The sequence below is a fragment of the Poecilia mexicana genome, unplaced genomic scaffold, assembly GCF_051168715.1.
Source record: "Poecilia mexicana isolate PSO_F unplaced genomic scaffold, ASM5116871v1 scaffold_3, whole genome shotgun sequence".
Classification (NCBI taxonomy): Eukaryota; Metazoa; Chordata; class Actinopteri; order Cyprinodontiformes; family Poeciliidae; genus Poecilia; species Poecilia mexicana.
The window spans coordinates 19,056,319-19,069,712 of record NW_028263372.1 but is presented as its reverse complement, the minus strand read 5'-3'; the positions used below and the strand labels follow the sequence as shown (position 1 = coordinate 19,069,712).

At 38.5% G+C, this 13,394-nt stretch overlaps 1 protein-coding gene across 2 annotated transcripts in view; it reads right to left on the bottom strand.

Moving 5' to 3' along the window:
• Positions 1-13,394, bottom strand: part of sox6 (SRY-box transcription factor 6) — a 140,233-nt gene that overhangs the window by 63,847 nt on the left and 62,992 nt on the right. For both annotated transcript variants that reach the window (XM_088004270.1, XM_014993554.2), the window contains one exon: positions 7,537-7,626. In XM_088004270.1, the coding sequence (XP_087860396.1) occupies positions 7,537-7,626 (90 nt within the window). The remainder of the gene's footprint in view (positions 1-7,536; positions 7,627-13,394) is intronic.

The following is a 13,394-nucleotide window of genomic DNA, read 5'->3' as shown; positions in this document are numbered from 1 at the left end:
CATGTTACCTGTTCATCTCCAGTTTTGAAATGCATTTTCCAATTGGTACTTGGAGTGGTTATTAATAAGCAGGCACTTCTGCTGGTCGTGCTGAATGCTGATGGAGACTAATATTTTGATGATAGAGGAAGCTTTGCTCTACAGTATAATTATGCTAATGTAATAGCTCCAGCACTTAACTGTCTATCCGTGACACTGGACCAGGTACTTCATCAAAGACAAGATACAGGCTTGACCTAAGCACATTACGCCACGAGGGAATGCAATGACCCTCATGCTCATATTCAGAAAAAGAAGAAGAACGAGATAAAGAAAAACCCAACACAAAAACTTTTTATCTGCTTTTTCACTAGTTAAAGTAAATCCATACGTAACTCTTTACAACATAAATAAAAACTGGTCAGTCTAGCACGTCTGAAGATCATGTACGTACACAAGGCAGCACAAACACTGGTGACAAAGATATGTAAAACAAAACTTTTCTCTATCCATGTCTTTCTATTTATCGCTCACAGCCTTTATTTATATATTGTAATGAGAAATCTGACCTTTGCACCCTGAAAATATAGAGAATGCTCAGTTTTCAAGCTCCCGCTCGTATGAACGCCTGCCAAACAGCGATCAAGGCAAAAGGCTTACTATCTGCAAATCCTTGGAAGTAAATTAGGAGCTAGATGTTATCTTGTTCTTTTCAAAGAGTATTTATTCACAGGACCAACACAACTGATAAATTCATCAGAATTGGCTTATTTTCCTGGTTTGTGCAGAGGAGATTTAGCCGCAGTCTTTCAGGTAGTTGTCGTTGTTGAATAAGTGTATCAACAATGGCTGTAGTTTGAATCTAATCCTGATCAGAAGATCGAAGGAGGAAAAACAGCAGAAATCTCAAGCAACTGTGACCAGAATATCTATTAACTATGGTCAGGTGGAATCAACATCATCACCTGCATAGTTGTTCAAGCACCTAAAAAGACATTACTATGCTTATCCATAGATCTTTGTTTTCTTTACTCTGCAGAAACCCTCTGACCTCGTGAGGTGAATGATTTTCCTTAGAAAAGTTACCTAAAAGTGCCGAGACAGCATCTTGAATATCATAGAGATGTTTTAATCAGATGTTGAAGGAGTAACAAAGCTGTTAACCTATAGGCTGGTGAAATAAGCATAAGGAAAAAGAAAAAATACTTGCACAAACTCAATTTGGCAAGAATTATGAACTATGACAGAAAAAGCAAAAAGCAAAAATGTTTCCTTTTTTCAAACAATAAAATATCATTTGAAACCCCAACCTTTAACCCTTACAAATAGAGAGATTAAAAGTAAAAGAAAAAATGATATAAAAGCATTTTCATTTGCAATGGAATGTATGAAAATGAATAGTACAAGTGAACTGAATAAGTAAATGGAGGTCAGAATTTATTAATTTCTTTCCCTGCAAGAAGACTACCTTTCTAGAAGAACTGAAGGTTGTGTGCAATGAAGAGGCCTGAGTATGTTATTTACACATTCTACAGAGACCGCTGTAAGTTTGTTGCTTGAAAAGGGTAAACAATCACTTGACAAGGGACAAATTACTGGTGCAGTTTTTCTTGATTTGAAAAAGGCCTTTGATACGGTGAATCACAATGTACTGATCAAAAGGCTTTCATCATTTAATTTCTCAGAACGGTCATTGTCTTGGTTTAAATCATATTTGGAAGATCGTGAACAATGTGTTGTCATTAATAACAGCAAATCTGTCTTCTGTAAAATTGTAACAGGGATTCCACAAGGAACCATCTTAGGTCCGGTCCTTTTCAGTTTATATGTTAATAGTCTTCCTGAAATTTGTCCTGAAGTCAATCTGCAAATGTATGCTGATGACACCGTTGTTTATACATCGGACCAAAGCGGTATTGTTGTTAGTGAAAAACTTCAGAACAGTCTGCAGAGATTATCAACATGGCTAAAGGATTCTTGCTTAACTCTCAATATAAGGAAAACAAAGTGTATTTGTTTTTCAATTAAGAAAACATCATTACAGTCCTTGAATATTCAGATCAATGGGGACCCTATTGAACAAGTATCACAAGAGAAATATTTAGGAATAATTCTGGATGCTCAGTTAAATTTTAGGAGCCATGTTGATAAAAATCTGCAAAACTGTTAGATCGAATATAAATTGTTTTAAAATTATTAGACATTGTTTGACACTTCACTGTGCAGAGATATTTTTAAATTCACTGATCCTCTCACATTTTACCTACGGAGCTACTGTCTGGTCTCAGACTAATCAAACTACACTCAAAACACTAGCAAGTCTGTATAATCGGGCCTTAAAGGTTTTATATCAAAAGCCGAATAGATTCCACCACTGTCACATTTTGGTTAAATTTGGCATTTTGGATTTTACAAATTTTCTAAATTATATTGTTTTAAAATTGATTTTTAAGTGTTTAAATGGACTTGCACCAACACTATTAAGCAATTGTATACAGAGACTGCAGGGCAACAGGAGATCTACCAGAGCAGCTTTGGATGGAAATTGTAAGGTTCCCTTTCGAAGAACCACCTTTGCTCAAAGTGCTCTGTCTGTGAGAGGATCTACAACTTGGAACTCACTTCCTGTTTATTTAAGGTCTGTAACCAGTTTTAGAACGTTCAAAAATCAAACAAAACTCTGGTTATGTCAAAAACAGACCTGTACCCATTTTTGATGTTTTACATTTCGCTGTTTGTATATATTATGTTGTGCTATTTTAACTGATTATCATTTCAATTTTTAGAGTTATTTTTTAAAAGCCCATCTAAGGACAAGTGCTGCAAATTAGCTGTTGCTACTGCACCATGATGCAAACATGGGACTGCTGTTTTATTCAGTTTGTCTATGTCAATGTGTGTCTGTCCCTATCAAATAAACTTAAAAAAAAAAAAATCAGTCTGAAGTGCTAAGAAATGTGACATATTACACCATGGACACAAAAAGAGAAAGCATTTTTCCAGATTTCAGAAAAGAAAATACATAATTACCTAAATATATAACATTATTTATTCATCCATCCTTCCATCCATCCATTCATCCATCCATGTATAAATTGCCGGTAAAATCTTCTGGTACGTTAGGATCCAAAGGGCTCTCAAAGTGAACAAACTGCCTCGAACCACTGAATTCTGTCCCTGTTACACATGTATACAAACATACAGAGGCATGGAACTACCTTTTTTTTTTCTCTTTACCTCCATTGCCACAAGCTAAATTCCTCAATTCATTAGAGGAGAAAAACACACAGTCTAACACTCCCATGCATTCATCTGGCAAATGTGGCCTGAGGAATAATGATTTACTGTGGCTCATATTTCACCTGAGTGCACAGGCCAAACAGTTGACTGAAGTGTTGTGGAGAAAATGCTAACTGAGGCATTTTTTTTTTTTTTTTTTGAACGGAGCAACCAGACAGATACAGTTTTGTGCTATTTGCGTAATTTTTTTTATTTTTTTTCATCTATTTGAGTAGATATAAATGAAATAGATTACATAGATAAAATAAACCCACCATTTGGAATCTATAATTCTTTATTAAACATGTTTCTAAGGCGTACATGAGTTGACGTTTGCGGTGCATCTGCATCCATGAAGAATTACAGCGTATGTGCATGTTTTTGAGGTGAGACTTCTCAACAATGCAGGCTCTGTGTTCACACAGTGGGCTCCTTTCTGGCTGAGCAGCAGTGTGGCCAGCGCAGGTAGGGCCAGCATCAAATCCGTCTCGGCAGCCACCCTGCCCTGCCCTCTGTTCTCCTCCTAAAGAGCTTCCACTTATCTGCCCGCCGCAGGGCTGTCTGCGCGCACCCGACCACTGTCATGTAGAAACCATCCTCAAATTGATTGTGACAGCGCAGTAGCCTTGATTTTTCTGCTTCAGAATTCAAGCTGCCATTGCAACGCTATAGCGTACTGTAGTGAGCGTTTTTATTTCCCCTTCCATTCTTTTTTTTTTTTTTTTTTTACAAATTCCAAGGAACTTATTACAGTTTCACACTGTAATACAGTTGCAGCTACTAATTTCCCCTTAGTTTGTCTAGATGCCTGAGCAGAATGTGTGTTTACGTTGTTTGTTTTTTTGTTTGTTTGTTTTTAAGTGAGGGCAGTAAGCAGGCACTCAGCAGGGAAACTTAAACAGCTCTGTTGAGTATGAACCTTAAGCCTGGAACAGACGGGGACTTATCTACTACTGAACACTAGATTTGTATACATTTAACACAGCATGTGCCTTATTTATTATAAATGTCCTACTGTGCTCCACGTAATGGGGGGGTAATGTATTTCTATAAATATAAATGTTGCGTCTGAGTATCCACATCTGAACTCTTTTTCGTGGCCTACTTCTTTTCAAGCGCTCGATCCACCTTGCCATCTATTATCACTTTGTGTGGTTTGGAGCCCTTCCAGCCAGCCTCCCTTTTCTTCCTCTGTGGTTTTGTTCAGAAGATTTCATCGTTCCTGCAGATTGACAGCTAAGCTAAGGTATGAAAACAAACAGTTGAAAAGAAATCCGCTACTAATGCTCCCTCACAAACGTTCCTTTGCACGGCCGCACTGATACCAAGCTTCAGAAGCTCGCAAGACAAGGCACATGGAGATTTGAAATCATTAACCCTCAGTAGCACAATCCTACATATCTACCTTAAGCATGGGATCATGTTGCTTGTTTTACACTGACTCTAAATAGCATGAAAACCAGCACTTTATGCAGCGATACACCCACACAACAATAAGCCATAATTATACTTCTGTCATCTCTAAGAGGTAAATAGTTGGGTTAGCAGAGCTCAAAAAGCGATCTCTGATGCTGCTGATACAATTGTCCTGCATTGTTTGTTTACTGTACGTGCGTGTTCACTTCAGCAGAATAAAGCATTTGGGGCATGTTGGAACAAAGCCGTTCTGAAAGAATCTCTCTTTTCTTGAGAAAAGCTTGGGGTCAAATTCTATCACACTATTTGATTTTCTTTTTTTGCTTTGTCTTCTAGGAACTGGACCAAAACAGCTGTTTCCACACCAGCAAGATTCCATTGCACGCTTTTGCAAGAACACAATTATGTGGCTTTCAAGGTTTTGATAGAACATTGTCAGGAGGAAGCTTAAATTTTGCCCTGAATAATAGGCCAAGGAATCACAGAGCGATCTACATAAAAAGATACAAGGCCACTCTGCCACTGGGCACTGTGCTCTCTATTTGCATGTTATCCTTTATTTCCTACTATCTTCTGTTTATTTTAAAACCTACAGGCATGTTTGCCTTTTGTACTCATTTTAACGTAGCAGTTAATGGAACCTGTGATTCATCGTTAACACTTTAGATCTTAATCATAAGGTGTTTTCTGCTTGGTACCTTTGTTTGTGTTTTAATTAGGCAGACCTTGTGCATCTCCAACCCTGGGCTTCTTTTTAATTGCCCGTATTTACATCAGGCAGACATCAAACGCAGAGAGAGAGACATTTGTAAGGGTGAACACAAAGCAGCCCTTTGAAATGTCTACAGTCATATGAAATGGCATGCTAATTAAAAATCTAAGGCTGCCTCTGTGATAGGAGAAGCATTTATATTTGTAACTGTGGTGTATAGACTGTCTCCATAACTCATCAACACACAGAGGCCATAGTGTTTATTATCAGGCTCCCTACCTGTTTACAGACCACCAAGTAACCTTTCCATTCCCATTCATCAAACAGCACAAATGCCCTGCCTGTAATTTAACACCAAATTTCAAAAGGCTAAATCATTTTAAACATTTTACACCATGCTCTTTGATCTGTCCTGGCATACAGTGCACGAGCACAGGCACAATGAATCTAGCTTACCAAGCCATGATTTACCCTTTAGTTCATTAAGGTTATTGCCAGCAAATATTTAACCATTCCACAGCTGATTTTGCATTTCTCACCAAGTGGAGAAAATGTAATTTAATAAAGCTAAGCAACAGCCTTACGTTTGCAGTTCCCATGTGCAGATTACCTGAGGAAGTCCTTTTAGATTTGGAAAGTTAGACTAATTTACTTTCATTAGGTATTTCAAAATACATATGAAACAAAACAATTACATAAAAAAAGAAGACTTTTTTTCTCACTGGCATTAACTGGTTTTAGGTCAGTTAGAATTTCTATAATTATTTATATTTGCTAGAAAGTGTTTCTAGTTCTTTCTGATATGTTCATGTTAATTGATCTGAGATAAATTGTGGCACATCTGTGGATGTACTTTAAAGTCACATCTCAAACATAATTCTTGCTTGGTTGGCATCATTAAAAATTATAAGAAATCTGCCAAGGCACAAGGAAAAGATTTGTCGACCTCCATAAAAAAATGTTGAACACGATTAAATCATTTATTTTGGGAAATAAGTGTTTTGCTTTTTATATATTGCTAATAGAACAGTTGTCACAATTTATCTTAAAGATTCCAAAACAGTTCAAATTTCATTAAATGATCAGTTTATCTGCCATAAATAAGGTCAGTTAAAAATAAGAAAAAAAAACATGCTATTTATAGGGCAATATATAAATTTTGTCTAGTGTGAAATATAAAAAAAAAGCTGCAAAGCTTGAAATTGATAACCATGCAATCATATTATATTTGCAACTGATTAATTCGACCTATGGCGATAGTACTACTACTACCATTATTAATAATAATCATAGTAATGTGACCTAAATTTATTGCTTAGAAAAATAAAATTAAACAAAAAAAAATGTGGTTCACAGAAACTCACTGGCAGGAGCCAGTGACAGCCTGGTGCTATCACCCAGCTGGTTTTCAGCTTTCCTGTTCAACATAAACATGCCTGCGTTCAGTAACAGTCAGTGCTAAGGAGTAAGCAGGAGCCCTGCCCATCCTCAGCCCACCTTCAGCTCACCCTGTCATAAACAGAAATTTTGGGGGAGTGCTTGGCTGCTCTGCTGCGGTGCTCCCAGCACGCCGTACAGGGCGTTCACGGTTAATAGTCGAGACATTCCACTGTAACACGAGTTCAGCGAGGAGAAGGCTGTTCGGGTCTCCGTACCGTCTACTCTCCTCTCCTATCTGACTGTCGTCTCTTTTCCTTTCAGCTTAGCCGTGCTCTGTTTACATGAAACACGCTTTGGCGTTCAACAGTTAGAGGAATTGCACAAAACCTCTATACAAACCAGAGCAGAGTAAGAAGGGCTCATTTTTTTTATTTTATTTTTTTGTTTTTGGCGTAGGTGTGCAGTGTTTGGGGGTAACGCTGAAGCGCTGACGATCAGATTTTTGCAATGGGCCGGACATTTTAAGGAAGCCTACAAAATAGGCTAGAGTTGTGCATTTGAACTAAAAGTAAGGGAGAAGAGGCATCAGTGATGAAGGCAGCCAAGAGCCTTAGTTTCATTTCTGTTATAAGCGACAGTATTTTTATCCCTCAAACCTTTTTATAATTTGCCACATGACAACCACATCTTTTTATGTCGGTTGTTGTATTCTGATAAAACAGAATACCATAAGAAAGCTGAATAGATAGCTTTGCTTTCGTGATTCCTACCTTTAACTTCTGCCAGTAACTCACTGGTGTTGAGCCTCTCCATCTTCTCTTTCCAGTCTTTAGAAAGAAGTTTCTCCATGCATGAAGATTCTGAAACAAAAAGAAAAGAGAGCATTTGAAAACCATTTTCAGCATTTGTGATTTGGATGTGTAAGTGGATATCGACAATAGACGGACGGATATAGGACATAGCTTCTGCTTTACACCTCCGTGGATGCTATAAATCTATTCTCCTAACCGTAAAGTCAAGGTATGAGATGAAATAATGGTGTTTTATTTGATGGGAAACATTAAAAGGACTGCAGCTGCCTGTTAAAAGACGAGCCAAGGGTGGAGCGAGGAGGGAACACGGCATTGTGGTGATAGCGTAAGGGCAGAGACGCACATTAAGTGGGAGGCAAGGAGTGAGACTGGGTACGTCCAAACGTTCACATAGCTGCCAATGATGAAAACAATTAACATTTGTCCAGGACACAATGAATCAGAGGAGGAATGGCTGCAATCTGCCATTCTGTCGCTGGTGGAGCTGATAAAGAACATACTGGGCTGCCTGACCCAGGCCTCCACCATCTCTGCACTGTACCGGGTTCAGCCTGTTCCCATCAAATACCAGCAGCACAGGCAAGGCTCCATCCCTCCACTTGGAGCCACTCCTTCGACAAACTTAAGAGTTAGACTCCATGCAAGTCCAGTATGCCATTATATTAAGAATTATTTTCCAAGTATGAACAATTCATGTCAGGCGAACATTTTTATTTATTTTGAATTTTTTTTGAGGATGCTTCGTAACTGACGTGTTTTCAGTTTTGTAACTGTAAAGTACTTTTGAGTCTAAAAAGACTCCACAGCCCTTTAAGATGTCAGGTATTTGTGAAGTAATGTGAATAATACAGGATATATTGCATAAAACATGAGGAAAATTTTTGAAATACTTCATTATAGTCTTGATTTTTTTGTCAGAAAAAACAAAAACAAACATTTTACCAGGTGTGTGTGAAATTCCCCGCCCCCCTCCCCAAATTTTTTTTTGTTCAGCACAAAATCCCGAACCAAAAGCAGTAAGAAAGCTAAATCAGGGGACTTTCACATGCAATATACAGGACTCTTCTGGTCTACCATTATCATTCTTGACATCAAACACAGGGAAGATTTATTCAGTTGAGGATGTGTACAATTGTTGTTTCCTTTTATCTGCCTGTTACATTTCTTGCCCGCTTCCACAAAGCAAACAGTCTTGGTTCCGTCTGACAAACACGCAGACTTCAGAGGAACGGGGAGTAACAGGGGGTCAGCAGTTCTCGTGACCTTGTTTAAGGATGACTTTTCGGGAGATCAAGCAGAGTCGCCGTTTTGTTTGATTGTCCACTTCCTCCATGTATGATGGGGGTCAATGGGACATCTTCAAGTCAGGGTCATTATAACATTACTTCTGCTTTATTGACTTTCCAATTCCCAACTCACAGTTTGTCCCCTTGACCCTGGGGGAGGGAGGGAGGAAAGCCTGTGTGTTCTGTGTGTGTTAACTCCCAGCGTGGCACAGAGATCACAGATCTTAAAACAGGGGTTAAGGGCAGCGGGAGTAGCAAAGATCAGCCCTTCTTCCCTGCCCGTCACCCCTGGGTGAGACAGCTTCCTCTCCCAGAACAACAAACTCCCTCGAACACAGACAGAACCATAACAGAGCTTGACTGCCCCCCCCCAAAACAAAAGAAAAATCATATTTTTCAAGCTGTATAAAGAAGAATTAAACAAACATATCAGGCATGTGTTGTATACACACACATGCTCCCTCTCTATGCACACACACTCTCATAGCAGATGCTTCTCCAGCACTTGATCATTAAGGAATGCACCAACAGTTGGAGATAATACGGTGCCAGCTCCCATTCTACTCCAGTCCTCCCCCTCCCTGCTTCCTCCCTCCCGGGAGAACCGCCGCTCCCTCGCTCCCTACATCCCCTTCGCTGGACCAGACTCGACCTGTCAAGTCCTCCAATGCGAGAGACCACAGCTGGAATGCACTGCTGTCCTCCCTGAGCTTCCACCTGAGCGAGGTGAATAATGACTCCCAGATTAGTCCACAAAATAACTCTCAAAACACCTTTCACCGTCCGACTAGGTGCAGACAAAAACAGGAAACCAAAAAAGGGGTTTGGAGAAAACAGAACAACTTTTGCGCAAGCATGCTTACAAAAAAAAAAAAAAAAAAACCGTGAGTCAGAAGTCTGGCTTTTTTCAAATTGTCCTTGCACAGCCTATTTTCCTGCAAGAATTCAGATTAATAGAGGGAAAGTTATTTCAGTTGTTAAAATGCATGTCTCTTTTCTCAGGAGAAATCAGTGATGCCAATGGAAATACTGTTCAATAGCAACATAATTATTACTGTCAAATTCTGACAGAGAACGTCAGACGTTGATCCACACTGGGTTTGACAGAGAACAACAGCTTATGTCAGATAATACCATCACATCTGACTCCTGAGCAAATATCATTATTTTTGACAGGTTTTCTTGATCTTCCTAAAGTTTTAAGTGAAATTTCAAAGTAGGACATCGCAATCTGAGGAATTAGCTCAAACAACAGAAGAGTCCAGTGAGTTTATTTTTATTTTCCTATGGGGGCTATTAAATCTCTCACACCCCCACCCGTTCCATTTTTTCCCCTCCCTCTCTCAAGATAAAACACTCTGTGGCTGGGGAGCAGGTCATTCAGCTGGGATGAGAATGGAATGAAAACAATAGGCCTTATCAGACTCTTATTTACATTTTCCCAGCGTCCCTGCAGTAGACAGCTTGGCTTGTCACCAAGCCCAGATCGCCCCACTGGACCTCGACCAACTTCCTCCAGCCCCAGCTATTCCAACGGTCCCTGCGGACCCTCGCCTGGCATGGACCCCCTCCGCTCTGCAGCTAGCGCAGATAACAACATACAAGACAAAACTACTGGAGTGTCTGTCCAAGACATGTTCCCATTGAGAGAGGAATGGCTTCTGGAGTCCTAAGCCTGTCTGGGTCTCATTGTCTCCTCACTGGGGCCGGTGCTATGTAACTGGAAAAATGCCCTGAACCCTTTTTTTTTTTTTTTTTGAGTTTCCAAATGGCACTCAGAAGAAAGTGAATAGCAGTCCCTGATGTAACACTGCCAAATTCAGTATGCTCGCCTCCTATCAGAGGTGCCATCTCTGGTATACAACGTTCCTATGCAGGCACTCTGTGATCTTGCTGATGTGGCTGAACAGACTCTGCAACTTAGACACCTAACGCTGAGATAAGTTGGCAAGATTAGACTATTCCTCCCATTTTTTTAAACAGTATTCCAAACAAAGGTAATGAACCTCATAAATCTTAACAATGGAATGCTTCTGAGTTGATGTGTGACATAAACACACCTTTTCAAACCTGGCAGCTCATGGACTCCTTATTTCACGGTTACTGTAAGCCAGAAAGCAAAGCTACAGCTAGTGGTTAGTTGGAGTCTTTTCTATAATTCTTCAGAACAAATACTGGTAAAGTAGTTGCCCATTGCATATCGATTTCTGTCTCATCCTACATCTGCTCACAGTTTTGTCTCTTAGACATCATTAATCTTAACTTGATATAAAGTCATGCCAAAGAAACAGTCACATGTCAGTGTCTAATCTCTTTTGTTTATCTCTAGAATAGAAAGTAATTTAACTACATACAAATATCAAAGTTGAACATTGGTTTAATCATTAAATACAAATAAGAAAACTTGTATCGCAAATGAGAAAAAGGTTAAGACACCTTGGTTATGAATAGGTAGCCTTTCCTCTAGTCTTTACTGAAAGTACTTGAGAAGTGACATTTTGAGATCTTGCGGTCTGCTATCAAGGTGAATTGTCATGAATGGCCAGAACTGGTTATGAAAACAGTCATTTTGAATGTCTTCCACTTATACACTATATTCCACACAAAGGGATTGTCGGTTTTAGATTCCTTCAGTACTTCTCTGATTCTCTTACCAGATTCAAAAGCTGCCGCAAATGTTCACTCTCACTTCAACAGTCAGGAGCGCATCAAATTAGGTATGTGAGTTTTTAAACAGGGTAAAGCTCCATTTAAATCCTGACTAGTAAGGTAATCATGTGCATGTCATGTGACAGTAGTTGCCATTAGCCTTTGTATGTAGAAACAGATTTGGAGATGTACTGTTTTTTTGTTTTTTTTAATAGATTTTACAGGTATTTTCTTCAGTTTTTATTATTTATTTATTTTTACTTGAATATGCTTGTATTGTTCAATTTGATGTTAAATAGTCATATGCCCAAATTTATGAGAAAAGACACAGGTCTATTTTTTCACGTGGCTGTCAATCTGTTTTCATTAACATGAAAGAAAGACAAAATGTTTTTTTCTTTTTTTTTTTCAAAATCAAGAGCTAGTTATTTGGAAATGTTGATGAGTATGAAGTGAAGACAGAATTAAGTCCCTTGGTATATCATGTTTTTACATGATCAGAATAAAAACTAGTCACATTTCAAACTAGGGAATGCATCAAAATGGCAAATAGTCCCAAATTAAATTTAATTTGTGATTTCAAATTAAAATCTATAGCAAAAATTAATTAAGTGCTACATTTTAAATAATTATGTGGACTGAACTGGACCTATGAAGTACAGTTTCTCTGTTTGTGCACTTGGGCTACTGAAACGGTCCAGCATTGCTTTTTGCCATTTTCACTTATCAATACTTTCAATCTCTTAAAGCTTTAGTAAATCTGTTGATGCAACACAAACACACCATCATGTTTCCAATGACCATAACCACCTCAAAGCATCAAAAAAAGGAAAGAAAATGGTTTGTTGCAACATGCAGCACAGGGTGTTTTATTGCTCTTGGTTGTCAGCAATGAAAGCGTTTCCACAGACTGCCACCACATTCTGAGCGTCTCTGTGTTCTCTTGGGAGAAAGATGATACTCGTGTTTGAGTGTTTGTTGTGTTGAAAAGCCATTGGCAGAGAAAAGAGAGCTATCTGAGAGAGTCAACTTAGCCATAAGTCATGGATAAGAGACTGAAAGACTCCCCCTTCACCATTGGCCTTGTACAGTATATCAGTTGTCACAGCCTCAAGGGAAAACGTGTAATTAAGAAATCAATGATCAGCTGACACCGACAATAAAAATAACTTCCTCTCACAATGAAGCAGATTGGACAGCAAGCGAAACGGGGGAGCAATTTGCATTAGGAGAAACGTAGGGAAGGGAATTAGAATTAAATAGAAAGTATTTGTTGCAATTTGTGCATGTCGTTGTCAATTTAAACAATTAAAACAGAAAATGAAAGAAAAGGAAATTTTAAATCAGAGTCACAAAATATATTTGTTGAAACAATGCAATTTATGCTTACCCAATTAAATATTGGGAAATATTTGATATATGTTAATAGCTGTGATATCACTATTTATGCGCAGCATACGTGTCCATATGTTGGTAACAATTCTGGTTGTGCATATGCAAAGAAATCATTCTAAATAAGTCAAAATTTAATTTTATGTAAAAAAAAAAGGGGTGTTACTAAGGCAACAAAGGTCGATTTTACTGCACACATGAAGAAATTGCAAAAGCAAATAGAGTGATATAGTTAAAATCCCCTGCTATATTTCTTGACCTGATCTGGCTAAAAAAATAAATATATAAAACACTTAAACCTAATGCCCCTAATGATTGGTTTTGACACAAGTCTCCATTTCTGAAGAGAGAACATATTGAAGTTCATTTAAAGTTTGTGGCAAAACAATTGAACAAGTGAATGAGCGGGAGAAAATAGTCAGATGACACCAACATCGTTCTCTGCAATAACAGTTGAGGAAGTTTGGAGAAGGACCTGCACATCACAAC